General features: G+C 43.7%; 1 protein-coding gene across 1 annotated transcript in view; it reads left to right on the top strand.

Moving 5' to 3' along the window:
- LOC126187706 (nuclear pore complex protein Nup205) overlaps positions 1-12,938 on the top strand; it is a 277,609-nt gene that overhangs the window by 31,222 nt on the left and 233,449 nt on the right. Inside the window, exon 5 of the mRNA XM_049928949.1 lies at positions 9,384-9,564. Coding sequence (XP_049784906.1) covers positions 9,384-9,564 — 181 coding nt within the window. The remainder of the gene's footprint in view (positions 1-9,383; positions 9,565-12,938) is intronic.

Here is a 12,938-nt window from a genome sequence, read left to right on the forward strand (position 1 = left end):
CACAGTGTCGTCGCGTTCTTCACGATAGCAAAAACACTAGCTGGATTTCTTTCACTAGTTCTTTTTAACAGTTCCACTCCCTCTCTCTTACTGTGGGCCAATCTCTGACTGCTCTCTGGGACCAAGATTTAATTGCCAATTTCCGGCCTGACAGTAGCAGACGATGTCATAGCAGATCCTATTGCTGTCTCCACTACCTTGGGCTGTCATGTTGTGGACATTTTGAGCTTCTCCCGCTATCACCCTGCCTTCCTCCATCAGAAATGAGTGGAGTAGGCTCAGGTGGTACCCTTGTCTTCTCAGAATCGTGAGTGCTGCAGTGCCGCCTTTACTATGAGGGAGCTAGATCATGCTCACTAGATCATGCTCTCGCTAGATCTAGATAGTGCTCTCGCTAGATCTAGATAGTGCTCTCGCTAGATAGTGCTTTCGCTTCATCCCAATCCTCTGCCCCAGTGCCAGACGATATTCACATTCAGGTGTTGCAGTACCTGTCTCTTGCGGGCAGGCACTTTCTGCTTCATATGTTCAACCGCATCTGGCAGAGGGCAAGTTTCCCAGATGCTGGTGTGAAGCCACTGTCATACCGAAACCTAAGCGTAGTAAGGACAAACACCTTCCTTCTAGCTACCACCCAATTTCTCTTGCCAGTTGTGTTTGCAAGGTGATGGAACAAACGATTCATGCCCAGCTGGTATGGTGGCTCGAGTGTTGCTATTTGCTGACTGCACAGTGTGGATTTTAAGTGCGCCGTTCTGCAGTTGAGCATCTTGTCACTTTATCCACCCATATCATGAATGGTTTTGTGCAGAAATCCCAGTCTGCGGCCATATTTTTTGATTTTGAGAAGGCCTGCAACACCTGCTGGAGGACTGTTACCCTCCGTACTCTCTTCACGTGGCTCATCTGTGGCTGCCTGCCCTGTTTCCTTCAGGAATTTTTAAAAGACCGAGTTTTAAGGTACGTGTGGGTTCTGTCTTGCGGATAACTTTATCCAGGAAAACAGTATGCCATAGGGTTCCGTCGTGAGCGTTGTCCTCTTTGCTATTTCCATTAACCCCACGATAGGCTATCTTCCACCGGGCATCTGCGGCTCCCTTTTTGTTGACAGATTTTGCCATCTGTTGCAATTCTCCACGGACTGGTCTCATTGAGCGACACCTTCCGCAATATCTCGATCGTCTTCACTCGTGGAGCATCAACAATGGCTTTAATTTTTCCACTAACAAAACAGTTTGGATGAGTTACTGGTGGCGCAATTGGTTTCTTCCATCATCTTTACATCTTGGGCCTGTTGCTCTTCTGTCCATTGAAACTACAAAATCCCTGAGGCTCATGCTCGATAGGAAACTTTCTTGGTCCTCTCACATGTTATTACGTGGCAGCCTTCTATATGCGGTCCCTCAATATCCTGTCTTTCCTCAGTGGTACTTCCTGGGGAGCAGATCGTACCACCTTCCTCTGTTTGTACTGGTTCCTTATCTGTTCGAACTTTGCCATGACTTTCATCTCGGCAGATATGCACTCCATTTGTCCGCCATGCATGGCCACCCATCCTGTGCCTCCTCCTTTGATGACTCCTTTGATTGCCAGTATGGGATGTGTCCCTCTTCTCTGTTACCTCCTGAAGTTTGCTTTCAGCTCTTGCTCCGGCAGCTTAACTTTACGGTCTGAACCCTTCACCACCTTGGCTTTGTGCGGCGGCTCGTGTTCACCTCGGCCTTCATTTTCTTCCTGAGGACACTACTCCAGCCTCGCTGTGTCACCTTCAGTTTCACGACCTTTGCACGGAACATTGCCGTAGTACCTTTGTGTAGACTGACGTCTCTCGGCTGTGTGTGCCTTCGTCATTGGTACTGATGTTTTTCGGTATTAGGTTCTGGAACACTGCTCAGCATTTACAGCAAAGCTCTTTCCTCTGTATCGAGCCATGCAGTACATCTGGTGACACAGGCTTTTCAATTGTGTCAGCTGCTCCAGCTACCTGAGTGCCCCTGTGTACTGTAAATTGTCTATTCCTTAGTGCAACAGGTCCAGGAAAGCTGTCACTTGATCACTCTTGATGGAGCTAGTATGATGTTTATGTGGGTTGCTCGTCACATTGGTCTAACAGGAAACGAGGCTGCTAATGCTGCTACCAAGGCTGCAGTCCACGTACCTCAGCCCACTAGTTCTTATTTTCCCTCTGATAATCTCCGTGTTGACATCTGTCAGGAGGCGGTGTCGCTTTGGCATCACTACTGGTACTCCCTTCACGGGAACAAGCTCTGGGCTGTTAAGCCTCTCCCAGCAGCTTGACCGACCTCCTCTTGGCCCTCTCGCCATGAGGAGATCATTTTAGGTAGGTTGTGCATCGTGCACTGTCTTTTTAGCCATCGCCATTTGTTAAATGGTGCTCCCACACCACTTTGTGCTCATTGCACTCAACCTTTGATGGTCTGCTATTTTCTGACGGAATGCCCTTTTCTTAACCGCTTGCGTCTTAGTTTGTGTTTGCCGTCTGAGTTATCAGCTGTTTTAGTGAACGATGTGCGGGCTGTCAACCGTGTTTTACTTTTTATCCGTCGTAGCAATATGGTGAAGGCTATTTAATTTTTAGTTCCTTTTCTCTATGGCATATTTTATAAACGTTTCTCCACGTCTCTGTTTTTAGCTATCCTCTCTTGTGTCATTTGGGATTAACATGTAGTTGTTTTTAACTCCTCCATTTGTGTTAGTGTTCTACAGTTGCGATGTGGGCACGTGTGACCCTAGTTGTTTTTGTGCCCTAAGATAAAACAAACCCAAATCCAAAATTGTCTACTTATTGTAGGTAGTGACATACAACTGAGTCAGACCTGGAACCCTACACTGCGCCTAGAAAAAGAAAGGCGTACCGGTACAGAGAGAGCCACACCTGGCAGCGATAGCACAGACGCTGGAGGTGAATGTTCGGGAGCCGGGCATCACTATTCCCACCGTGCCATAACCCATTGCGGCATCCTCACTGGTGTCGATATAAGTGGAGTGATGGAGGGGGTAATGGCCAGTGTATGTAGGACACAGACAAGAGTGATGCAGCAGTCATGAGGGACCACCTGAAGGTGACTACGAATCTGTCTGGCAAAATTTCATGGAGAACTTAAGACGTGACAAATAGCAGACTCCCATAAAGTCATGAAATACAGCATCTACACGTACACCTACATGTATAATCTGTGAACCACTGTGAAGTTCATGCCAGGAGGATATGTCCCACTGTACTAGTTATTAGGACTTTTTTTCCATTCCACTGACATGTGGAGTGTGGATGAATGATTGTTTGAATGCTGTAATTAGTCTGATCGTGTCCTCACGATCCCTGTGGAGCAATACGTAGGGTTTTGTAGCATATTACTAGTCATCATTTAAAGCCGGTTCTTGAAACTTTGTTAGTAGTCTTTCTGGGGATAGTTTACATCTGTCTTAAAGAGCCTGCCAGTTCAATTCTTTCAACATCTACATGTACATACAATCTCCATGGTGTATGGCGGAGGATACCCTGTACCACTGTTAGTCATTTCCTCTCCTGTTCCACTCATAAATAGAGTGAGGGAAAAACGAATTTCTATATACCTCCACATGAGCCCTGTCTGCACTCTTTTCTCCATGGTCCTCATGCGAAATGTACTTTGGTAGCAGTAGAATTATTCTGCTGTCAGTTTCAAGTACCGGTTCTATAAATTTTGTCAAAACTGTTCCTTGAAAAGAATGTTGCTTTTGTGCTAGTGATTCCCATTTGAATTCCCAGACCATCTCCATAATACTTGTACATTCTTCGAACCTGCCGGTAACAAACATAGGAGCCCGCATCTGAATTGCTTTGATGTCTCCCTTTAATCTGATGTGGTGGAGGTCTTCCTTTAATCTGACGTGGTGCAGATTGAACAGTATTAAGCACTGTATCAGAGGAAAAGTTTGACATGGAAAGGATGGCAAAAGTAAGAGTATAAGTACTGTTGTTTGTTATTAGGTTTAATTCAAACAGAAGTGGGTTGCTGACCCTCGGTGAGATTCGGAATAGTAGCATGTGAAATTTAATTAGGAGAATGTAATTGGAGTGTCCAAGGATTTTAACGGGTCAGGCTCACCATGAGTTCATACGGCAAAGATGTTATCAACGTGTCCAAACCAGACCAGGGGCTGAAGTGTTAAGAATCTCAGGAAGATCCCCTCCAAGCTACCCATGAAAAGGTTGGCATAGGAAGGAGCCATCACGGTTCCTGTGGCTGCGCCCCTGATCTTTTTGTAGGTCTTCCCCTCAAAGGTAGTTGTTGGTAAATATAAAGTTGGTTAAGACACAGAGGAATTGACTGTGGATATTGATTGATATCAGTGGTGCAAGTTGAAAATTTGTGACGGACCAGGATTTGAAACCGGGTCACCAGCTTCTTGGGCAGATGCGCTGAGCTTTATGCCATCCAGGCACAGTGGTCTCCTCTTCTGCACAGACTACCCTAGCATGCCTCCCGTCAGACCCAAATTCTCAACTTATACCACACACTGCTGATGTAGTGCCTCTGCTCATTAGCCACGGCACCTCGTCAGTTCCTGTAAGAGTTTGATGTTGACGTGCATCTGCCCTGAAGCATTCATTGGCCTTCATCACCTTAATTATGTATATGGTGTCTGTTCTTTTGGACATGCCCACTGGCAGCTAATGTCTTAATTCCTTTGTGCCCTGATTGATTGTGGCTGCAGTATCAAAATAATGTCTGTTCTTGTGGACATTTATGAAAGAACAGACAGCACATGTAAAGTTGATTAAGCTGAGCAGGAAAGATGTCATAGGTTTGCAGTCAGGTGGAGAATGAGGAAATGTTCAGTGACAGATAGACAATGTACATGGGGGATGTTGGTATGGAGGAAGTGGCATCAATAGTGTGGTAGAAGTGGGACAGGGACAGATTTCAGATGGTCTAGAAAAAGGTTACTGTCTTTAATGGAGGAGCAAAGTCTCTTTACTATAGGTTCTGTGTTGATCAACTGAGGCAGATATATGTTTGGTGGGTGGTTTGAAGCAAGCAAGGGTGATTGGATTTGTGGCTCTTAGGAAGAAGGTAAAAGGTGGGGGTGCATTTTTTGGGTGGGTAAGAAGTTCTATAGATTGAAGTATGAGACCTAATGAGGGGTGTGAGATTTCAAGGAGAGACTACAGGTAAGTTTGTATCACAAGGATGGGATCTTGATGGCAGATGCTGTATGTAGAGGTTGTGCTGCTAAGTGATATTTCCAATGGATATTACATGTCGAGGAAATTAGGTCCTTGATTAAATGCAGGTTTAGGGCTGAAAGGGAGACCCTGGGATAATACTGATAATTAAGGGGGGAGGAGGAGGAGGGGAGTGTCTCAGTTGAGTGGTTGAGGACACTGTACTCCTGTGACTGGTTCTTGTGATCATCATTTTCTGGTGGGCAGTGTTGAAGGTCGGTGTGTGTTAAGAAGTTTGGCCAAAGTTGGGGTTTGTAGCAGAGGAGTGGTGGTTGATGGTGTGGCTGTTTAGGGAGGTGGAGAGGGACATGAAGGGCAACACCGCAGTTGAGGTAGTTTAGGAGAAGGTGGGGTAGGTGCTTGGTATGAAGTCTGACCTTTTGTTTCAGTTTGAAATTGGCTTGGCAGATGATACCCTCTAAGGAAATGTGAGGGGGCAGATAACTGCAGGGTTTTGTAGAAGAAGATAAGTCTGGTGAACTGGAAATTTGCAGATGAGGCACATAGGTCACAGATTAGCCGGGTAACTGCAATAATTGCTGTATTTGAAACTGTAAAAGGGGCTGGTGTAGAGTGGGATTATGTCCAGAAACAGAGTTTGTGTTAGGCCTTTGGGGGTAACTCCCAGGGACAAGCAAGTTTCAAGAAACGGAATGTGGGACCTTAGTTTTGATAGTGCAAAAGCCTGTTTTTGAAAGGACTGAATGTATAATGGGTGTTCAAAAAGAAATGAGCTGGAGTCTGGAGTGCGCAAACTGGTGACAGGAGGGTAATATTATGGCATGTGTAACGAGGTGGTGTTCCGACCAGAGCGTGGAAGTTCACAGCCCATCGCTAGAGGGAACGCATGCACGTCACGTGACTATACAGAGCTAGCGGTAGTATGCATCGGTCGTCCAACGCTATCAGTACCATTGTAAACAGTGACACGGAGGTGTCAAAAGAAGAGCAAAGAGGTGTTGTTCATTTTCTGACAGCGGAAGGAGTAGGAGGAATGGATATTCATCGACGAATGTCACAAGTGTAAGGCGAACACTGCATGTCCCTCACTAGGATCTAGGCTTGGCACAAGTGCTTCAGGGAAGGACGGGTGTCGTTAGCCAATTATGCACGATCTGGAGCACCACACTGCATTACCGATGACATCGTCCAGCTGGTGGATGCACTCATTACCCAGGACCGCTGAGTGACAGTGAAAGCCATAGCCGCCATGGTTGGATTGAGCGTCGGAATGTTCGCACCATCCTGAAGCAATGACTGCACATGCAAAAAGTGTGCGCCTGGTGGGTGCCCCACAGTCTTGAACCACACCAGGAAGCATGTCGATTGGCCCTCTGTTGTGCTCGTCTGCAGCACTATGCTCGGGAAGGGAATGCGTTCCTGGCACAAGTGGGGGCTGGAGATGAGTCACAGTGACATCACTTCAAACCAGAATCAAAACTGCAAAGACCCCAGTGGAAGCATCCAGGGTCACAACCACCCAAAAACACCAAGGCCATTCACACAAGTGCAGGAAAGGCTATGCTGACATTCTTCTATAACCAAGATGGCCCCCTTCTGATTCACTTCCTGCAGCACGGGACAACAGTGAATGCACAGTATTACTCGCAAACCTTGCCCACCCCTGCCAAGCGATCAAATCAAAACGACCAGGCAATCTCACCTGTGGGGTCATTCTGCTCCACGACAATGCGAAATCTCATGCGGCCGACACAGTTGTGGCACTCTGCAGAAATTCAAATGGGAGGTTCTCGGCCACCCTCCGTGCAGTCCGGACCTCTCTCCCTGTGATTATACCATTTTTGGTCCCTTTAAAAAGGCTCTTGGGCAAACGATTCACCTCGGACGACGACATCCAGCTGCACGAGCGGAACTGGTTAACATTGCAGCCCCGGGAATTTTATGAGACGGCTATTCACCACATTGGTTCACAGTGGGGCAAGTGTCTCAAGAACCAGGGTAAATACTTCTAATATACAGGTGCTGGTTTCTGTAATTATGCCTCCAGCTCATTTCTTTTTGAACGCCCCTTATAATATGTAATGGGGTTCATCATGACAAGAGAGAAGGCTTTAGAGTGTTGGGGATGGTAGGAGTGGTAAAAAAGGAAGAGAGGAGGAGAAAAATACGAAAAAAGGAAGGAAAGCAAGAGAAAAGATGGGAAAATCATAAAAATTTGCATGAAAATCGTGAGAACAGACAAGGGTTAACAAGAAATATCAGTTGGATGAGAATTTATCACCAGAAAAGTGGACACAATAATTCGAAAAAATTATTATGAGAAAAAAATTGTGATTGGAAAAGTTGTGAAAACAGATGAAATTTTAAAAACAGTGCAGATGGAAAGAGGAAGATATTAGTGAAAACATAATCTATTGTGTTTGGCAAATAAAGCAACACAGGACAAGACAGTAAAAATTGATCATTGTGGTTGTGAAAAACAACTGCAATAAAATGAATTGTATAGAAGCAAGGTAATTGGAGGGTGGGAAAGAAAATTGCTGTCAAATTTGCAAATAAATTGGTGAAAGATGTCCAGGAGAAGGACCTGTAGTGAACTTTAAACAAACAGTTGTTCACAAATTCATAAATAACCATGGACCGGTCTATGTGCACAGAAATTGGTGCTAGAAAAGATTTAGGCATAAGATGTTGGTCAACATAGATGGTACAGATAAATAGATGAGCAAAGTAGTGCACAAGGTCAGAAACAGATGGTAGCTTGAACAAGGTGGATGACAACAAAGACTGGCAAGAGGGTTACATAAGAAAGAATTGTGGCCGCATGAGTTAATATATCAACAAAAATAATCAGTTTTTGACAGTGTAGTGTGATTGTATGGATAAAAAAATGGTGGCAGGAGAAAACATTTATAAAGGTATTGAAATTTGCAATCTTTTGGAGCCAGTGGCTTCTCCTCCTGACAATAGGGTTGAAGGGGAAGGAAGAGAGGTGAATGAAAAGGACTGGAGATTACTGGGAAAGCATTGTGCACGAATTAATAAGAACGGAAAGCTGAGTGCATTGTATGCAGTAGAGGTGTGAACTAGCAAAATATTTGTATGAGATTCCAGCTGTGACTCACTGATATTATGTTTATAGGGTACTATGTTTTTTTGATTTTGTGAAGTTCAGAATTTTGCATTTATGAACATTTAAAGCAAGTTGCCAATCTTTGCATTTCTTGGAATTCTTATCAAGGTCTGTTTGAATATTTGTGCAGCTTTTTTCAGACTGTACTTCGTTGTAGATGACTGCATCATCTGTGAAAAGTCTGAGGTTACTGTTAATATTGCCAACAAGGTCATCAATCCCAACACACTTCCCTGGAGCACATCTGATGTTACTTCTATATTTGTCAATGACACTGTATCCAAGATAATGTGCTGCAGCTTCGCAAATAAAAAATTCTCAATTCAGTCACAAATTTTGTCTTATACCTCATAAAATTGTGTTTTTGACAATAAGTGTAAGTGTGGTACAGAACCAAATGTTTTTTCAGAAATCGAGAAATACTGCCTCTACCTGACTACCTTGATCCATAGCTACAGTCTGCTGCTGGGCTCATTCTGTTCAATGTTGTGCTTGTCTTCTCTGAGCTCAGATAATGGGATGAAAAATGTAATAGGACAACATGCCAAAGCAAGAACAACTAGCCTGCCTGCAAGGCAGAAGTGTGCCACCTCTTACATTTTTTGTGGTCAAATGACAAGTTACATGTGTAGGGTCAGCTACCCTTGAGTGGAGTGACAGACTTACAGATATGCTGTCACAGATAGCAGTGTCAAGGTTGTTGACAAAACGTCCCAGGAATCACCGTTAGGGCCTATTTTTGTGAAGTCGGCAGCACTTTTGTTGTGGCTTCTGGAACAGTTATTGACTGTACTGCGTGAAATGATGGCTGTAACACTTCTTGAATAGTGGTGGTGTTCATAATTTAAACTGAGTATTAAAACACTGATTTGGGACACCAGATGTAATTATGTATTACTTTTTTATAGTAAAATGCTAAGTAGTTAACACATTGTAGAGATTAAATGTTCACTCTTATTATGCTGTACTCAAGCTGATGCGCGCACACACAAGAGTACAGATTAACATTTGTAAAGTTTTGTTGCATTTCTGAAATCTTCATTTTTGTCTGTTTCACAGGTTTATTAGAAACAATGGATTTGACCAGTGAACTTGAATTACTTCAACAAAACCGTGCTATTGGGGGTCCGAGGCACCAACGACAGATCCTGGATATGTTCCAGGATATTCGGCAGGGATTGGCTGATACTGTCTACTGTTGGGCTGCTCAGTGTGGACTTCCTCGTGAACCAACATTTCGGTTAGTGCATTACAATTTCATCAAGGAAAGAAATTTCTGTACAGTACCATAAGACATTTGGCAAGTTTCTAAATCAGCTTTTAGGAAGCTTGAAGTTAAATTATGCAAAACATAGTCTAAATAAATGTAATTTGCCTTGTACACTTGAGACTTAGCCCCTTGCTGATTATTTCTTTTCTTATGCACCAGATAATCTTCTTAATGTTACACAGAGATTTTGTCTACAGTCTGGTTGGTCTTTTACTGTAAAATATTATGTTTGCTAGTATGACCACAATTTACAAGAAACAAATAGTAAAAATAGTAAAAATATATTACAGTTATTTTGTAATGTCTGTCTGTTACTCAGTATAAAAATTTATTATGCTATTTAGTGTATAATCATACGAAGTTACCTCAATCTCTGATGTTCATATTTTGTCTTGCTTTAGTCATTTTATCTATGGCTTGTCATGACAGACAGTGCAGCTAATATTTCTTGCTCATTAAATATCAGAGAAAAATTTTTAGATAGTTTTTTTCTGACAGTACTATTAGTTTTTCACTTTTTACTACCTGTGCATGCAGTCTGTTCACTTATTGGTTTTTCCTCTCTGTTATACATAATATATTCCTTTCAAAATTTGTGAAAGGTGTTACAAGCTGTGGAGAATTATAAAGTTCATTCAAATGAAACCAGGTCAGTGCGTCTACCTTTGCGTTACACGTAAGGTGGCACCATGTAACTGCAGGTATGGTGGCACCATCTATTGGTAGAGAAACTGACGTGTGTGCACAGTTTGATGTTGTATAGTGCCAGTGTTGGTTTCACACCGAAGAGAAGGAGGTCACACAAATTATTATACACTACCGAACATGCAGGCTAGTAAGCAGGAATAATGAGGAGTGATTGGATTTTTGGTGGCAGAGGGACTTAGAGGCCGTGAAATGTATCAGCGGATGAAGGCTGTGTACGGTGAGTACAGTCTGAGTCGTTCTAGTGTTGTGGAATGGTGCAAACGATTCCTAGAGGGGTGCGAGACACTGGAAGACGATGCTCGTTCTGGACAGACACATTGTGTCATCACACTGGAAATTGTTGTGGAAGTGAATGCTTTAGTTTAGACAACTGCAGAATCGCCATGGATGAGACTTCTAAAACAAGCTATTCGCGATCATCGATTCACAACGTCTGACGAAGTGTGTGACCGGGTCGAGGCCTGGATCCGACAGCAGCCTGCTAGTTTCTTCAAGGGTGGAATCGACCGGCTAGTGTCGCAATGGGATAAATGTGCCAACAGTTTTGGCAACTATTTTTGCGTATGTGTACTGTGTATAACTAAATTTTTGAGTTAATAAAATTGTTACTGTTACTTTACACTAGTGACCGGGTTTCATTTGAATGCCCCTCATACTTCTGAACAGTTTTCTGTATTCTTTCTTAAAACATTGTCGCTCTTGTGTTTTCATTTGCCGTTCTATACATATCGCATATTCTGAATTAATTGTCCGTTGTACCAAAATTTTTGACATCATTTGCTGAATTGGTTAACAGGAAATCAGGAGGATTGGGTTGAAATAAATGACAAGTCACCCAAAAAAATCAGTCTGAATGTGCACAAATATTGTAAGATTTTGCCAAAATATATGTGCCTTTCCTGGAATAGCACCTTATTGGTGCTTTGATACTGTGTGTGTCAGTGGCTGTGGGCACACCATAATTCAGATGTCAAACAGAAGGAACCATTGCAGTCAGTAACAATGGGAAACTTGAACCAGATTTCAGATGTACGAGGTGCTATCCAGAATTTTCGGGACTGGTGCTGCCATCTGTTGAAAACCTTGCCTTTGGACTAATGGTCACCATCACCCTCAAAGTAGTTCCCATCCGCATGTACACACCAGTCCCAGCGCTTCTGCCACTGGTCAAACATTTTCTGGAAGTCCTGATGCTTCTTGGATCCTCCCTAGAGTGTTGAACTGACGGCCTTTCAACTTGAGTTTCAGTTTTTGGAATAGCACGAAGTCGTAAGGTGCCAAATCTGGCGAGTAAGGTGGGTGGGGTACAACTGCCATGTTGTTTTTTGCCAAAAAGGTCCTGGTGAACAAGGACGTGTGACAGGGCGTGTTGTTGTGATGCAGCAGCCAGTTCCCTCGACACCAAAGTTTGGGCCGTTGTTGCCGCACCTTTTCACGGAGCCATCGCAAAACGTCACAGTAGTACGCGGAATTCACTGTTTGGTTGGGTGGGGCGAATTCTTTGTGCACAATTCCCATGGATCCAAAGAAAACAATGATCATGCTCTTCACTTTGCTCTTCCATTGTGAGCATCATCTTCGACGTCTGGGTGGCCAGCCCTGAACTGAGCATGCCACTCACACGCGTACGGCTCGTGCTCTGTCTCCCAAACATTTGTTCAATCATTGCAAGGGTCTCCGTAGCACTTTTTCCGAGATTCGCACAGAATTTGATACACAAACACTGTTCTGTTTGCGGATCCAATGTAAAATCACCACACACCAAACACAGAGTATTATTGAAATCACTGTGGGCATGCAACACGTCCTCCCAGCTGAATGCCACTCCGCACCCCGACTCATCAGATATGCAGCTCTCGGCACCTAACGGTGCAAAGATCTACTACTCCTACAGGGTGTATACGACCCGGGACAACCGGGAGATCCGGGAAAAACCCAGGAATTTTTTCATCCGGGAGAAAACCGGTAAAAACCCAGGAATTGTTTACAATTCCGGGAATTTTTCATTGTTTTAGATTTAAGTTAAATTTTAGTGATTTTGAGTGGTAAGAACCAATACTCTAACAAAGGATATTACTGTACCCCGCTACTGCAGAATAACACTGTTGCAACGAAACATGAACGAGAGAGGAAAAAAAGTAAAAAACTTAAAATAAACTTAAGTTGCAAAGGAAATGCGCTGTATACAACAAAAAAACACAGTGCTAATACAAGCATATGCCAACAGCAAAATGTGTCAAAGACTTTTGGAAGACCATGCAATGCTTCATAACAACAAATTGCCTCCGATGAGCGTGACATGACAACTGCTTAAATTAGATTCCTTCGAGCAGTTGCGGGCGGGCTCTTGGGCATGCGTAGTTGAGTCGCGTATGAGTAGTACCTTGTCCCGCTTCTTGTTACAGAAGTGTGGCTTGGTGCCACAACCTAATATTGCCCCGGTTCGGAAATATAGTAAATCCGAGCCCAGATGCACAGAGCAGTCTGAGTTGTGGTGGGGAGGAGGGTCGTCTCCACGTGACCTGTGTTTACATTCAGTGATTTTGTTGTTTCCTCTTTGTTTATTGCTCGCACGTTTAATGATATAACGGATTTTTGTGACCCGGAGATGTCAAATGAATTAAAATACGTTCGCA

The sequence above is a fragment of the Schistocerca cancellata genome, chromosome 5 (assembly GCF_023864275.1).
Source record: "Schistocerca cancellata isolate TAMUIC-IGC-003103 chromosome 5, iqSchCanc2.1, whole genome shotgun sequence".
NCBI classification, from domain to species: Eukaryota; Metazoa; Arthropoda; class Insecta; order Orthoptera; family Acrididae; genus Schistocerca; species Schistocerca cancellata.